The sequence below is a fragment of the Mauremys mutica genome, chromosome 5, assembly GCF_020497125.1.
Source record: "Mauremys mutica isolate MM-2020 ecotype Southern chromosome 5, ASM2049712v1, whole genome shotgun sequence".
Taxonomy (NCBI): Eukaryota; Metazoa; Chordata; order Testudines; family Geoemydidae; genus Mauremys; species Mauremys mutica.
This window is the reverse complement of record NC_059076.1, coordinates 55284280-55298415: the sequence shown is the minus strand read 5'-3', so window position 1 is coordinate 55298415 and position 14136 is coordinate 55284280. Positions and strand designations below refer to the sequence as shown.

The 14136-nt window shown below is 41.1% G+C and overlaps 1 protein-coding gene across 4 annotated transcripts in view; it reads left to right on the top strand.

Annotated features, from left to right (window-relative positions):
• The window catches only part of LOC123371482 (mitochondria localized glutamic acid rich protein), a 42669-nt gene that overhangs the window by 22675 nt on the left and 5858 nt on the right, over window positions 1-14136 (top strand). For 2 of the 4 annotated variants that reach the window (XM_045019160.1, XM_045019159.1), the window contains exons 5-6: window positions 10489-10647; window positions 11405-11453. In XM_045019160.1, coding sequence (XP_044875095.1) covers window positions 10489-10647; window positions 11405-11451 — 206 coding nt within the window. In that variant the 3' untranslated portion in view covers window positions 11452-11453. Of the gene's footprint in view, window positions 1-10488; window positions 10648-11404; window positions 11454-11993; window positions 12390-14136 lie in introns of those variants that run through there. The other 2 variants (XM_045019161.1, XM_045019162.1) reach the window with 2 other exon arrangements.

Here is a 14136-nt window from a genome sequence, read left to right as displayed (position 1 = left end):
AACATCCATTGAGAATTTGTTCCACATGCTTGCCGTGGCCTTCGCTGTATCCATCCCCCTTCCCTGTTACTTGAGAATTCTATAACTCACTGTTTCGCAGTAGGTAAAAGTCCCTTGCTGTCCTCACTGCTTCCTTTTTTTAACCCTGTACAATAAAGTTTTCATTCTTGGATAGAAATTCCAGCCTGTTTCTGATGTCAAAAAACTTTCAAGGATATTACAATTCAATAAATACTTCAGAGGGACAAGTTTAAAAAATGAAGGGAAGAGTGGGAAAAATCATTTCCTGAGAGAGAGGATTTTTCACAATCCTGTTCTTGTGTGACCTTCAGCAAGTCAATTCACCTCTCTGCCTCAGGTTCCCATGGTAAAACGGGGCTAGTATCTAATCTCTTAAGAAAGGTGAGGCTTAATTCACTGCTGTTTGTAAAACAGTTTGAGATCCTTGAGGAAAGGTGCTAGGTAAGTGTTATTAAAAGACTGACACAGATTACTCAGGAATGAAATCTTTGCCAGTTTAAAGTAAGTCTGGAACCTGAATCATGGCTGTAAGGATGTTGTTGGTATATGAGAGCTGACAATAATTTCCATATCTCATTGTACTAATAAATTGAGTAAATCTATTTCCAAACTGCTAGCCCTCGAAACTCAACCTTGACTCTAAAAGTTAGTCTGGGTTCTTTCTTTCTCACATGACATCACCAGTAATAAAGGTTCTGCAGGTCAAATTAGGCCCTCAGTTACACCTCTACCTGCCATTCTGTTGAGATCATGGCCTGAGTCCCATTACTTTCAATAGGACTGCAGATTGAAACATATTAATTCTATTGGTGCCACATAAGAGTAGAGAAGCCTGTTCAGTCACAGTTTTAACTGTGCTGGTGCTCAGTGCTTCTAGGAGTAAAAATGTCTTTAAATTCAGCAGATGTGATTCTTAATATATCCAGGGAGCAGATATTCAATTGAGTAAGAAGGGGCATTTTTATAAACCCACCTCTCAGGGGGGAAGCAGGCTTTACATTCATACCATGTTCAGTCCATTGGAAATAAGCTATTGGGAGAATGGCAATTCCCTTCTCCTGAGCATTCAGTCATAATCTGCCATTTCCTTTTGTTCTCATAAGCAATTTCCTCTCCTCCACATAACTATGTACAGAATTTTGTTTTTATAACAGAAATAGTTTGATATCCTTTGCTTTGACAGCAGTCCCAGGGCACTGATGGCACTTGCTCAGTCACGTTTTGTGTTTGCAGTCATAGGTTTATAAAATTAGCTTGGAAGGACATATTTCGTCCCAAAATAGTTGTCGTCTTATACCAAGAACAGAACAGAAATTAGTCAGCATGGACCAGGGGTGGCTCCTGGCACCAAGTGCGTGTCTGGGGCGGCAAGCCGTGGGGGGCGCCTTGCCGGTCCCGGCGAGGGCAGTCAGGCTGTCTTTGGCAGCATGCCTGTGGGAGGTCCACCGGTCCCACGAATTCGGTGGCAATTCGGTGGCGGGTACGCCAAAGGCGTGGGACCGGGGACCTCCTGCAGGCACACCGCCGAAGGCAGCCTGACCGCCGTGCTTGGGGCAGCAAAATACATAGAGCCGTCCTTGGCACGGACAATAATACAACAAAAAAATTGTGTCTCTCTTAGTCAACAGTGCCTATAATTGCCTTTAAAAGGTGCAGAAAATATCTTCATTAGATGTCAGCAGTGTGATATGTAAGCAACTAGCTTAGTTTAGGAGTTTAGTTAAATTGTGAAATACTGTAGAGGAACAAAGTAGATATCCCTTAAAAAAGTTTGAGCACTCTAATGGCCCTCACTATCTTGTGTGTTTTAAAAGCCACTGGAACCCTGCCAGACTGAGCAGCCATGTGTAGAAGTAGGTAGGCCTTGTTTGTCGTTAGTAAACAGATACTTGGACCCCACTGAGTCCTGTGGTGCCTTCAGATTACATTCTGTTCTTTGAAGCACACCAGTCAATTGGGGATGAGGACAGGCCCCTAGTCCAGGAATACAGTGAAACAAAGTGTGACTACAGGGGCCTAGTAAGTAATGAAACTGAGAAGGAAACTGCAGCTGCTGGGACAGTGAGTTAATTGCTCACTCTGAGAAAAATTGAAATATCTGGCTGTTTGGGGGAAACGGACTTCTTTGATAGCTCAGTGGAGGACTGGCCCAATATACTGATAGCTGATGAAATACCTGATGGGAAAACAGGTGGCAATTCTATGGAGTGTAATGGAGGGCTAAAATTTTACAATCTGCCATGTAAGCTAACAGGTCCTGTTAAACTCAAGGACAAAACATTTGCTGAGATTGTGGAAACTCCATCAAATCACCCCACCCCAAAGCCACTGGTGATTGCAGAGTGTTTCTGCTTTTATAAACTGATTCAAGAAGAAAATGAAACAATTTCTGAATGTGAGGCTGGATTAAGGAAACTAACAAAGCACTGTCAGTTTGGGAAGATTGTAAATAATGAATTAAGGGAGCTGATAGTACTGTATGTGATGTTCAGAATGAAGAAATCCAAAAACACTAGTTGACCAAGGTTAATTTGACTCTAAAACATGCTAGAAATTGCTGAAGACAGCTCTCAAAGATGTCATGGAGCTGTAACAGCATCACATGATATGGGCAACAAATAAACAGAGGGTCACACAGAAAGCACAACACAGCAAATGCTCAAAGCCTGTGTTCTTTCACGGTGGGAAACAGTCTTACAATGCAAATGACTGTTAGTTTAAGGGAACAATCTGTAGAAACTGGAAGAAATTGGGGTGCAGGCAAAAAATGTGCAGGTTGGGGGAAAAGCATAATCACCCCTTCCCCCCCCCAAAGGGCAGTATCAGAGGATTTCAAAGTCATCAGCTGGCAGATGACAATATAGAGCAGGGGTTCTCAAACTGGGGGTTGGGACCTCTCAGGGGGGTCACAAGGTTATTACATGAGGGGTCGCAAGCTGTCGGCCTCCACCCCAAACCAGGCTTTGCCTCCAGCATTTATAATGGTGTTAAGTATATAAAAAAGTGTTTTTAATTTATAAGGGGGGGCGCACTCAGAGGCTTGCTGTGTGAAAGGGGTCACCAGTACAAAAGTTAGAGAACCACTGATATAGAGTCCACAGAGAATGTTACAGCATCTCTACAACTGTTAAGACCAGGCCTGCACAACATGCGGCGCGCGGAGCCTCACTGTGCGGCCTGCAGGGGAATTCTAAATCCCCCGCACATGGCGCTCTGCAGGCAGCCCAGAGCCCTTTGAATCCCGGCCACAGCCTGGATTCAAAGGGCTCTAGGCTGCCGGCAGCCGCGGGGAGCCCAGAGCCCTTTAAATCCCAGCAGCGGCCGGGAATCAAAGGGCTCTGCGCTGCCTGCAGTGGCGGGGAGCCCAGAGCCCTTTAAATCTCAGCCGCGGCCGGGAGTCAAAGGGTTCTGGGCTGCCCGCAGCGGCAGGGAGCCCAGAGCCCTTTAAATCTCAGCCGCGGCCGGGAGTCAAAGGGTTCTGGGCTGCCCGCAGCGGCAGGGAGCCCAGAGCCCTTTAAATCCCAGCCACGGCTGGGAATCAAAGGGCTCTGCGCTGCCTGCAGCGGCGGGGAGCCCAGAGCCCTTTAAATCTCAGCCATGGCCGGGAGTCAAAGGCTCTGGGCCCTTTGAATCCCGTCTGTGGCTTCAGCGGATGGGCTGGGGCTGGGATTTAAAGGGCTCGGGCTCCCCTCAGCGGCAGGAGCTCTGGGCCCTTTAAATCCCTGCCCCAGCCACCGGAACCCTGGGCCCTTTAATTTGCCCCTGAGGGCTCCCAGCCACCTCTTCAGCTGGAAGCCCCTGGTTGATTTAAAATCAAGTATCACCTCCCCACCCCCAACCTTCCTTTTTGGCCCACAGCTGTTTTGGTGGGGCAGCGCTGGGGAAGGAGGGTTTGTTTCTGCAGGGCTGGGCGGTGCTGGAGTGGGGTGTTTTCACGGGGCAGGGAGGTGCTGTGGGGGTGGTGTTTCTGCGGGGCTGGGTGGTTTCGGCCCTCAGCTGTTTTCTTTGGAGTAATGTGGCCCTTGCCGCTTTACGAGTTGTGCAGGCCTGGTTAAGACAAATGAAGTGTCATTTGGATTTCATTACAAGTGGAACGAATAAGCTCCATTTTAAACCTTAAAATAGGGTCTGCAGTTCCTGTAGGATTATCACATGCTACTGAGAGGTAAAGTTGTGGAAAACTCACTGCTACTAAAAACATATGCAGGGGAAATCCTTGCTTCCCTGGGTGTTATTACAGTAAAAGTAACCTTTTACTATAAAAGTATGTGCTAAACCTTTATGTTGTGAAGTGAAGGGCTGCTGTATTAGGGACAGTCATGATATTTGGGGTTTTGTCTTATATAGGCCCCTATTACCTCCCACCCTGTCTCGATTTTTCACACTTGCTGTCTGGTCACCCTATGTATTATTGATGGAGAATGGCTGAGAGAGATTCAGCTGGTCTAGAAACACCTGAATTGTCTGCAGGCTTAACAAAACCAAACCTAACTTTATAAACTCCAGCCCAAAACAAAAATTAGGTGAACTTTTGGACAAGGCAGCTGATGTCTTTCAGGGTGGTATCAGAACCTTAAAACAGATGAAAGCAAAACTTTGTTTCATATTGAAGAAGGAGGAATTCCTAAATCTCACCAAGCTTGTCCAGTATTTTTTGCAATGTAGCCGAAAGTAGAGACGGAGCATCAGCATTTACAGACTCTGGAACTATTTCCAAGATTAACTGGAGAGAATAGAACATCACTATAGTACCAGTAATGAAAAAGAATGTGGCTGTCCCTACTGGTAGTGATTTCAAGGTTACCACTAACCCAGTGTTGCATGAGGATCAATATCCTTTATCGCAAATAGAAGCTATATTTGCCTCATTAGCTGGTGGAAAGCATTTCTCCAAGATCAACCTAGCCCAACTCAATCTACAAATGGAGACTGAACACAGTGGTAAGTACAACCTCGTGATTAACACATGAAAGGGCTTATTTCAATATAACAGGTTAGTGTGTGGCTTGCATCCAAACCTACTATTTGGCAGTGGCCCAGGGACCAGGTACTACAGCGTATTCCTGGCACTCGGTGTTAATTTGGATGATTTATTGGTCACAGAAGCTAGTGATGAACACCTTGAGAATCTCCACTTGCAAGGCTGAGTGTGGCCTTAAAGAAAACAAGGAAAAATGTGAATTTTTCAAAGATTGTTACATATTGTGGCTGTACCATTGACAAAGATGGTTTGCATGAATTGCAAAATAAAGCAAAAAGCACTCATCCGGGCACTACAACTACAAAAACATGTCATGATTAGATTACGTTCCTTCCTGTGAATGATTACCTGTTACTACAGGCTCTTGCCTACCACAGTAACAGCATTACATTCTGTGAATGAACTGTTACATAATGGACAGAAATGTCATTGGTCTACGCTGAACCAAGGCTTTTGATGAAGCCAATAAGCTACTAGCATCTGACAGGGTTTTACATACCACAACGCATCTTTGCATAAAACATTAGCTTGTTACATTTCCCAACATGGAATAAGAGCAATAGTTTCATGTGATGGAAGGTTGTACAGAAGGGCCTATTGTCTTTGCTTCTAGATCTCTAACCTCTGTCAAATGTAACTATACTGAACTTGACAGAGAAGTCTGGGGAGTTAAAAAAAACTTTCCCAATATCTGTATGGGAAACATTTTACTCTGGGTACAGACAGAGCATAATTGCTGCTTTAAATTTTTAACCCAAAGAAAGGAGTACTGGCAATGGCTGCAGCAGAGTTACAGACCTATGGGATACATTGGGCACTCATTGTTACAATACTGAATTCAAAGAACCAATGCAGATTGCTTGTCACAGCTACCATTGGCAATAGCAGATAAGGATACTGAAGTGGAACCAGAGACAGTAGATATGACTTCTATGGAACAAACTGAGCCCTGGACAGTGACAAAGGCCGTGGTGCAACATGAAACAAAAAATGATCCACTGCTCGCTGAAATATATGACATTATAATGAATGAATGGACTTATGCCTACAAACAACTCTTCCCAGCTTTCTTTTCTTAAAAAGAACAGTAAAGTATATATCACGGTTCCTTAAGTTGTGGCACCAGCATGGTTACTTCTATGACTCTCAGGTCATATGTATTCCAAGAGTTACATGAAAGCCATTTGGGAATGTTAAAATGAAAGTCCTGGGCAGGAGTTTTGTGTGGTGGCCAGGGACTGATACACAAATAGAGGAAATGGTGAAAACACTGATGAGATTGTCAGTATGTGCCTAAACATGTGCCTTTGCACCTGTGATAAATGGAGGGAGGGGGAGAAAAGCTCCCTTTTATGGACACCCAACCAACCAGTTAGCTATAAAATCCCTCTTATTAGCTGTTCTCTACTTGCTTTACCTGTAAAGGGTTAAAAAGCCCACAGGTAAAGGGAAGTGAGTGGGCACCTGACCAAAAGAGCCAATGGGAGGGCTAGAACTTTTTAAAATTGGGAAAAACTTCCCTTTGTTCTGCTGTTGTTCTCCGGAGAGAGGGAACAGAGCAGAGACGAGGCTGGAACTATGTTCTAAGAAGCATTTTGTCAGGTATGGAAACCATCAGATCATACCTAAAACCTTCTCATAAATTAGAAAATGTCTAGAAAGACGCAATTAGGTTTATTTCTGTTTATTTCTTATTGGCTTGTTGTGGACTCCTCTGTGCTAACCCCAAATGCTTTTGTTTTGCTTGTAACCTTTAAGCTGGACCTCAAGAAAGTTATTCTTGATGTTAATTTTTGTAAGTGGGTTTTTTAATCTAGCAAAGCCTAAATTCCAGATGTATTTTCTTTCTTTTTGTTTTTAATAAAATTTACCTTTTTTAAGAACAGGATTGGATTTTTGGTGTCCTAAGAGGTTTGTGCATATGTTGTTTAATTAGCTGGGGGCAATGGCTAATTTCCTTTTTTTTCTTTCTCAGCTCTTCCCCGGAGGGGGGGTGAAAGGACTTGAGGGTACCCCACAGGAAGGAATTCCCAAGTGCGCCTTTCTGGGTTCCAAGGGGTTTTGCATTTGGGTGGTGGCAGTATTTCCCCATCCAAGGTCAGAGAGAAGCTGTAACCTTGGGAGTTTAATACAAGCCTGGAGAGGCCAATATTAATTTTTAAAAAAAGAACAGGAGTACTTGTGGCACCTTAGAGACTAACAAATTTATTTGAGCATAAGCTTTCGTAGGCTACAGCTCACTTCATCAGATGCATGTAGTGGAAAATACAGTAGGAAGATATATATATACACAGAGAACATGAAACAATGGGTGTTACCATACACACTATAAGGAGAGTGATCAGTTAAGGTGAGCTATTATCAGCAGGAGAGAAAAAGAACTGTATGTAGTGGTAATGAAAATGGCCCATTTCCAGCAATTGACAAGGAGATGTAAGGAATTGGGGGGAAGAGGGGAGGGAGGGAATAAGCATGGGGGAAATAGTTTTACTTTGTTTAATGGCCCATCCACTCCCAGTCTTTATTCAAGCCTAATTTGATGGTGGCCATTACACAAAGTAAAACTATTTTCCCCATGCTTATTTTTCCCCCTCCTACAGTTCCTTACATCTCCTTGTCAATTGCCTGAAACGGGCCATTTTCATTACCACTACAAACAGTTCTTTTTCTCTCCTGCTGATAATAGCTCACTTTAACTGATCACTCTCCTTATAGTGTGTATGGTAACACCCATTGTTTCATGTTCTCTGTGTATATATATAATCTTCCTACTGTATTTTCCACTACATGCATCTGATGAAGTGGGCTGTAGCCCACAAAAGTTTATGCTCAAATAAATTTGTTAGTCTCTAAGGTGCCACAAGTACTCCTGTTCTTTTTGCGGATACAGACTAACACGGCTGCTAGTCTGAAACCTATTAATTTTTAGAATCCTTGCGGGCCTCCACCTTCTGCACTCGAACTGCCAGAGTGGGGCATCAGCCTTGACAGCACCCTATGCAGTGGCAATGAATCCACATAGCCAAGGCTAGCCAGTTTTTGGGACATCTATGATTGCAATAGATGCCCATTCTAAATGACCTGAAGTAATTCAAAGTCATTCAAAATGATCTGGACAAACTGGAGAAATGGTCTAAAGTAAATAGGATGAAATTCAATAAGTTTCATGTGGGAGAAAAAGTCTTAGTAAGAGACTAGGGAGATAAGTCATGGCATTCTGGAGTGGTTACATGTATTTTTTCATTCTGGGGATGAGCCCATAGGGAAGGGGATGGAGACGGAGGGGAAAAGACACAAGGCTCTTGAGCTTTAAACATACTTTACCTTTCAGCAATCTGGCATTCCCATTTTCCATAATGAACCTTTTCATTTAAGGTGTCAATGTGACGGGTGGGATCACAGAAACCCCCTTGGGACTGCCAACTGATGTGTTGAGACTACCTCTAAGTCCATTTTCCCTGGCAGCTTGGGACTTCAGAACCCTACCTAGTTTGAGCCAGACACACTAGCCTGCTGCAAACCCAGACCCAGGTCTGAACCATGTCCCCCAACGGCTGCAGGCTTAACTGAAAACAGCTTAAGAAGTGTTCCTGTCTCTAACACTCAGATGCCCAGCTCCCAATGGGGTATAAACCCCAAATAAACCTGTTTTACCCTGTATAAAGCTTATACAGGATAAACTCATAAATTGTTCGCCCTCTATAATGCTAATAGAGAGGTATGCACAGCTGTTCCCCCCACCCCCAAGTATTAAATCTATACTCAGGGTTAATTAATATGTAAAAAGTGATTTTATTAAATACAAAAAGTAGGATTTAAGTGGTTCCAAGTAATAACAAACAGAACAAAGTTAATTACCATACAAAACAAAATAAAACATGCAAGTCTATGCCTAATAAAGTAAGAAAGTGATTATGGATGAAATCTCACCCTCAGAGATGTTCCAATAAATTTATTTTACAGACTAGCCTCCTTCTAGTCTGGGTCCAGCAATCACTCATGCCCCCATGGTTACTGTCCTTTGTTCCAGTTTCTTTCAGGTATCCTTTGCGGGTGGAGAGGCTATCTCTTGAGCCAGCTGAAAACTAAATGTAGGGGTCTCCCAGGGATTTAAATAGACTTTCTCTTGTGGGTGGACACCCCTCCCTTCCCCGTTTAGAATCCAGCTACAAAATGGAGTTTTGGAGTCACATGGGCAAGTCACATGTCCATGCATGACTCAGAACTTACAGATAGCAGCCATTGTTCACATGCTACCTTGAACATCCTTAGGTAGACTTCTTATGTGGATTGGAGTCTTCCAAGATCCATTGTCTGTTAAGTGTTTCTTGATTGGGCACTTAATGAAGCCCCATTTGAAAATTCCTTTCTAAAGAAGCTGACCAAATGCCTTACTAAGACTACTTAAAATCAAACAAGTACACAGCCAATATGCATAACTTTGAGTACAAAAATGATACACGCATACAAATAGGATGAATATATTCAGTAGATCATAACCTTTGCAGAGATACATTACATGGCCTATCTAGTATCAAACATATTCCAGTTATATTTACTTTCATAAGCATATTTCCATAAAGCATTATGGGGTGCAGCGTCAGAGTCAATACAGTGAATTAAGGTGTTTCAAGTTAGCTTATACTGCTGAGTTTAATGGTGGGTCTTTTGCCCTTAGAGCTTATTTTGTTAAACGTCTTGGCCTTGGTGTTTAATTAAGTTCCATAGTACACACTGATGTACTGCTGTTTCAAACAGTAGGTCAAAGCGCACGACAGAACTTTCAGTGCATGGCATCAGGGTCCACATGGTGATTTAGTGCTTGACAGGCTGGTGTGCTGTATGTTTACACCCTGGCTTGCCTTGTAGTAAGTCTCCATGTGGACAAGCCCGAAAGAGGCAAAGGATACAGCCCATCAAGTAAGGTTAAATAGCACTCACGCTATGGCAGATCTCAAACCAATCACCCAAGCATGCTGTTAACAGGGCTAGTTTTACATGAAGAACTGCTCAACAGTATCTTCATTTTTCCATAAATACATTGTATATAATCCCCAAACAATAGATTATCCTATCCCACCCAGTTTGCACTGAACCTTCTACACCCAAATTAAGTATCAGCATTGTGCAATGTGGGTTAGAAAATTTTTAAAATAAAATATAAAAATGACCAGCCAGGAGACACTTTCTCAAAAGTACACACCTCAGGCTAGAAAAATATTATAAATAGCAAAATAGTTAATGTTTATAATTCTCTGCCCTAAGGGTAGGAGGATTCATCAAAAAACAGTGGATAGTATCTTAAATTCCAGTCCTGCAAACGCTAATGCACATGCTTAAACTTTAAGTACTTTAATAGTCTTATTTACTTCAACAGCTCATGCTTAAAATTAGAACCATGCTTATTGAATTGGGGCTCATATGGGGTTTCATTTATACTGGCAAATGGAGAAAAAAGAAAATACAATTATCTCTCTAATTCCCAGAAGTTGTGGGTGAAGACTTGGATGTTGCAGCAGCTTCTGCTCATGAGGACAACGTAGACAGTATTCAAGAAGGAACAGCCTCAGCAGCTCAAGAGATGTCTGACACATCCTCAAGGAACCAGGAGGCTGTAGAGGATGAGTCTAGGCAGGATTCAGAAGGTGCAGAGTACTGTCTAATCTAAAATGTTTTATTTCTAAAATAAAGTCATGGCTGTTTGCTCTGGGTTAGCTGCACTATTGTATAGAAAAATTAAGTGGAGTCATATGTGTGCTAACGAATATACCATACATTTTAAAATGTCTTTTGTAGGTTAATAATTTAATTTTTAAATCATCACCACACATTGAAAATAGCGTTTATTAAGCTTTGGCTAATGTTAAACGTACAGGGCTTTTTGCGGGGACCATACTGCAATTGTCTCATGATAGGTAGCAAAATTATTTGATGGAAAAGTTACTGCCTAAAGAAAACTTCCACTTTTGTCACATGCCGTGATAAAGATTTTTTAGACTAACTGAATTTGAAAGGAGGAATCTTCTGACATGAAGTTGATGAAAAGACCAATATTCTAAAGGTGGTATTTTATTATTGTTTATAAGCAATGTAATGTTTAATACAGTTATGGTACTTTTATTTTCTCATTTATCTTAAGTGGTAATACGATACAACTAAACTAGAAGGAATGGGTCATGGTTGAGCAGTCTAGAGGATTTAAACACATCTTCCATTAAAATTAGAAACAAAATAAAGTTAATGACCAATATGTGTCCAAATCCCCTAGATGTCTTTGAAAATTTCAACCCATGAACCCAAAGTACTACTCTTATTTCTAAAATAGGGTTTGCTTTACTCTGTAGCTACACTGTTAAACCACTGAACAGAAATATTTCCAGCTGTTTGTATTTTGTCTTCCAGCTTCTTCGGCAACAACGGGATCTCAAGAAATTCCTAAGGATTCTTAAAGGTATATGGAACATTCAAGCATGCCATTTTCATTTTAACCGCCAACTTCCAAGCTTTCTCAGCTAATTACAATCAGTCCATGTTGAAACGTTGCACATAGATGAATTCACATTCCATCCCCCATAAAAGAAAATGGTAAAAAATAACTTAGTTGAAGTGTCTTGAATAGCTCAAGAATCACAGTGGTTCTATTGACATCTTATTGGAGCTAGAGGAAGCATAGCTTTATTACACTATCAATAGTCTCAATTTTTTTTTCTATTTATTTAGCAAGTTTTAACAGGTTTCCAAATCATTGCTATATACATATATATATATCTGTCAGTGACAAAATGATATTCATTACAACAGTGAGTTTTTGTTTAGAGAAACACTATGCAGTAATTTAATACATCAAATCTCTATTTAACATGGTGCTGCCCTGCTACTGAATATGCATCTTTACAATCCCCAGGAGATATTGCTTCTACTGATTTTGATTAAAATGAGTGAAACTTCTGATTACACATTTATCTGATTCAGCTCCCACTGACTTTCATAGGAGTTGAATCAAGCACGTAGGAGCTGGTGGAATCCTAATTTCGTTCAAGATAATGAGTTCAGATGTTGATTTAAATGGGAACAGATATTGGACCCCTGGATTATTACCTTATCAAACTGAGCTCCTCTCCTGTCATCCTGTGTAAACACAATCAGGCCCAATATGTTCCTTTTAAGTACAGTCATTGACCAAGATCAGGTTTTCAATTTTTAGGACTCTTCAACTTGCCTTTAATACAACTGCTGAGTTTGTCTGATATCTTTCTCAGACCCAATTCAGCAAGGTTACTGAAGCACATACCTAACTTTAATAATGGGAGTAGTTCTATTGGAGACATGGAACTACTCATGTAGTTTGGAGAGACAAGGTGGGTGAGGTAATATCTTTAATTGGACCAACTTCTGTTGGTGAGAGGGACAAGCTTTCAACATGTGCCTAAGTTTAAACCATATGTTGTATGCTCTGCTCTTCTTCACTGCATACATGTGGTTTAAACTTAGGCATGTGCTTACGTACCTTGCTGAATTGGCTTTCCAGATGAAAGTGTTACCATTCCATGTGATTTTATATAGTCCTAAAGGAGTGAGTAAGATAGTGAAATGAATCTGCAGAAAAAATTGTCCATTGCAAGATTTTTTCCATAAGGTTTATAACAAAAATGTAAATAATCATAAACAGAAAAACTCCCCAGCTTAGGATTCAACCCTTCCCAAAGCCATTTTCTGTCTCCCTACTAGTTTCTCAAGCAACCTTCTTGTAGCACTTCCCTAGAGCACCTGTGAAAGAAGAGGGGGAGGTTGAACAGAAATGAACTAATTGTTCACCAGGGATCTGTCAGAGAGAGAGAGAGTGTGTGTGTGTGTACAAAATAGTAAATAGATTCCTCTCCTCTATCTGTTTGCTAATTTGTTCAGTCCATTACATGGTACTATGTAATATCACTCAAGACCTGTCACCATCTTGTGATTAAAAAGGCAAATATTATTTTGTATTGTACTAATAGAGAGGCCATATGTTCTGGTTTTTCATCTGATATGTCCCAAAAACTTCTTTTGGAACATCTGAAATGTCCTGTTTTTTTCCTTTCATCGATCCAAACATTTTTTAATAACTATACGACGTTTGTTCAAGATATATTACTGTTCCAAACAGAATTTGCTCTGTACTTACCAGGAATAAAATGGTGCAGTGGAACAGGTATTTTGCAATCCTAACTACTTGTTCTCATAAAAGTGTCCCAGGTTTTGATTTTGGAAACAGTCACCTTAATGAATGTAGAGGTAGTAACAGTATTATTTCATTAGTTAAGGAATAATAAACTCACAGCTGTAAATGATCCATTTTTGAACTAACTGAAAATTTAAAGAAAAAATATTCTGGGCATTAAGGGAGAGTCTGTGCATGTGGTTGTTACCAACTAGAATATGGCCGCAAATATTACTGGTTAAAATGTGCTTCTACTACAAAAAGCAACGTTTACAAAATAGCATCATGGGGTTCCAAATGACTCCATATATAATCCTGTTTAGTTTACAAATAAAAGGATGTATTTTTCTAACTGCCAGTGCTGCAAACACAGCAAGAAATGTGAAAGGCAAGCTGGGTTTTTCTGCCTTACGCATCACTAGCAATAAAGATTCTCCACTCGGGACATAGTTAACAAGATGGTAAGCTTTTTATTATACGTCAGATTGTAAGATCTTTGGGGCAGGGACCATTTTTACCAGTGTGTGTAAAATTCGTAGTATACGTTGGGGTGTTCAAAGTAATACATCATAAGGACAGCAATTCTGTTAATGATGTGACATCCAGAATAGAGTTGCTCTCTCCCACAGATATACCTGTTCTCCAGTGCAGGAATAAAAGTAGCAAAGGCTTATTTTAATTGATGAAGTCATTAGCTATGACTCTGAATAGACATTGAAAGATTCAATTTTTAGTCGTCACTTTTCAAAGTAGAGCCATGCTTCAATATATGTCTGGTGGTTGAGAGTTTGGCCCCTAAGGTGAAATCACTCAGGTGTGGAGGAGGCCTATATGAGGCCTGTTTTTTAAACAAAGTTTGGGGTTTGGTATACAGAGACCGCAGCCTGCCCGGTGCCTTGGCAAACACATTACTACAAAGCTTTTAAACCCTTTATTA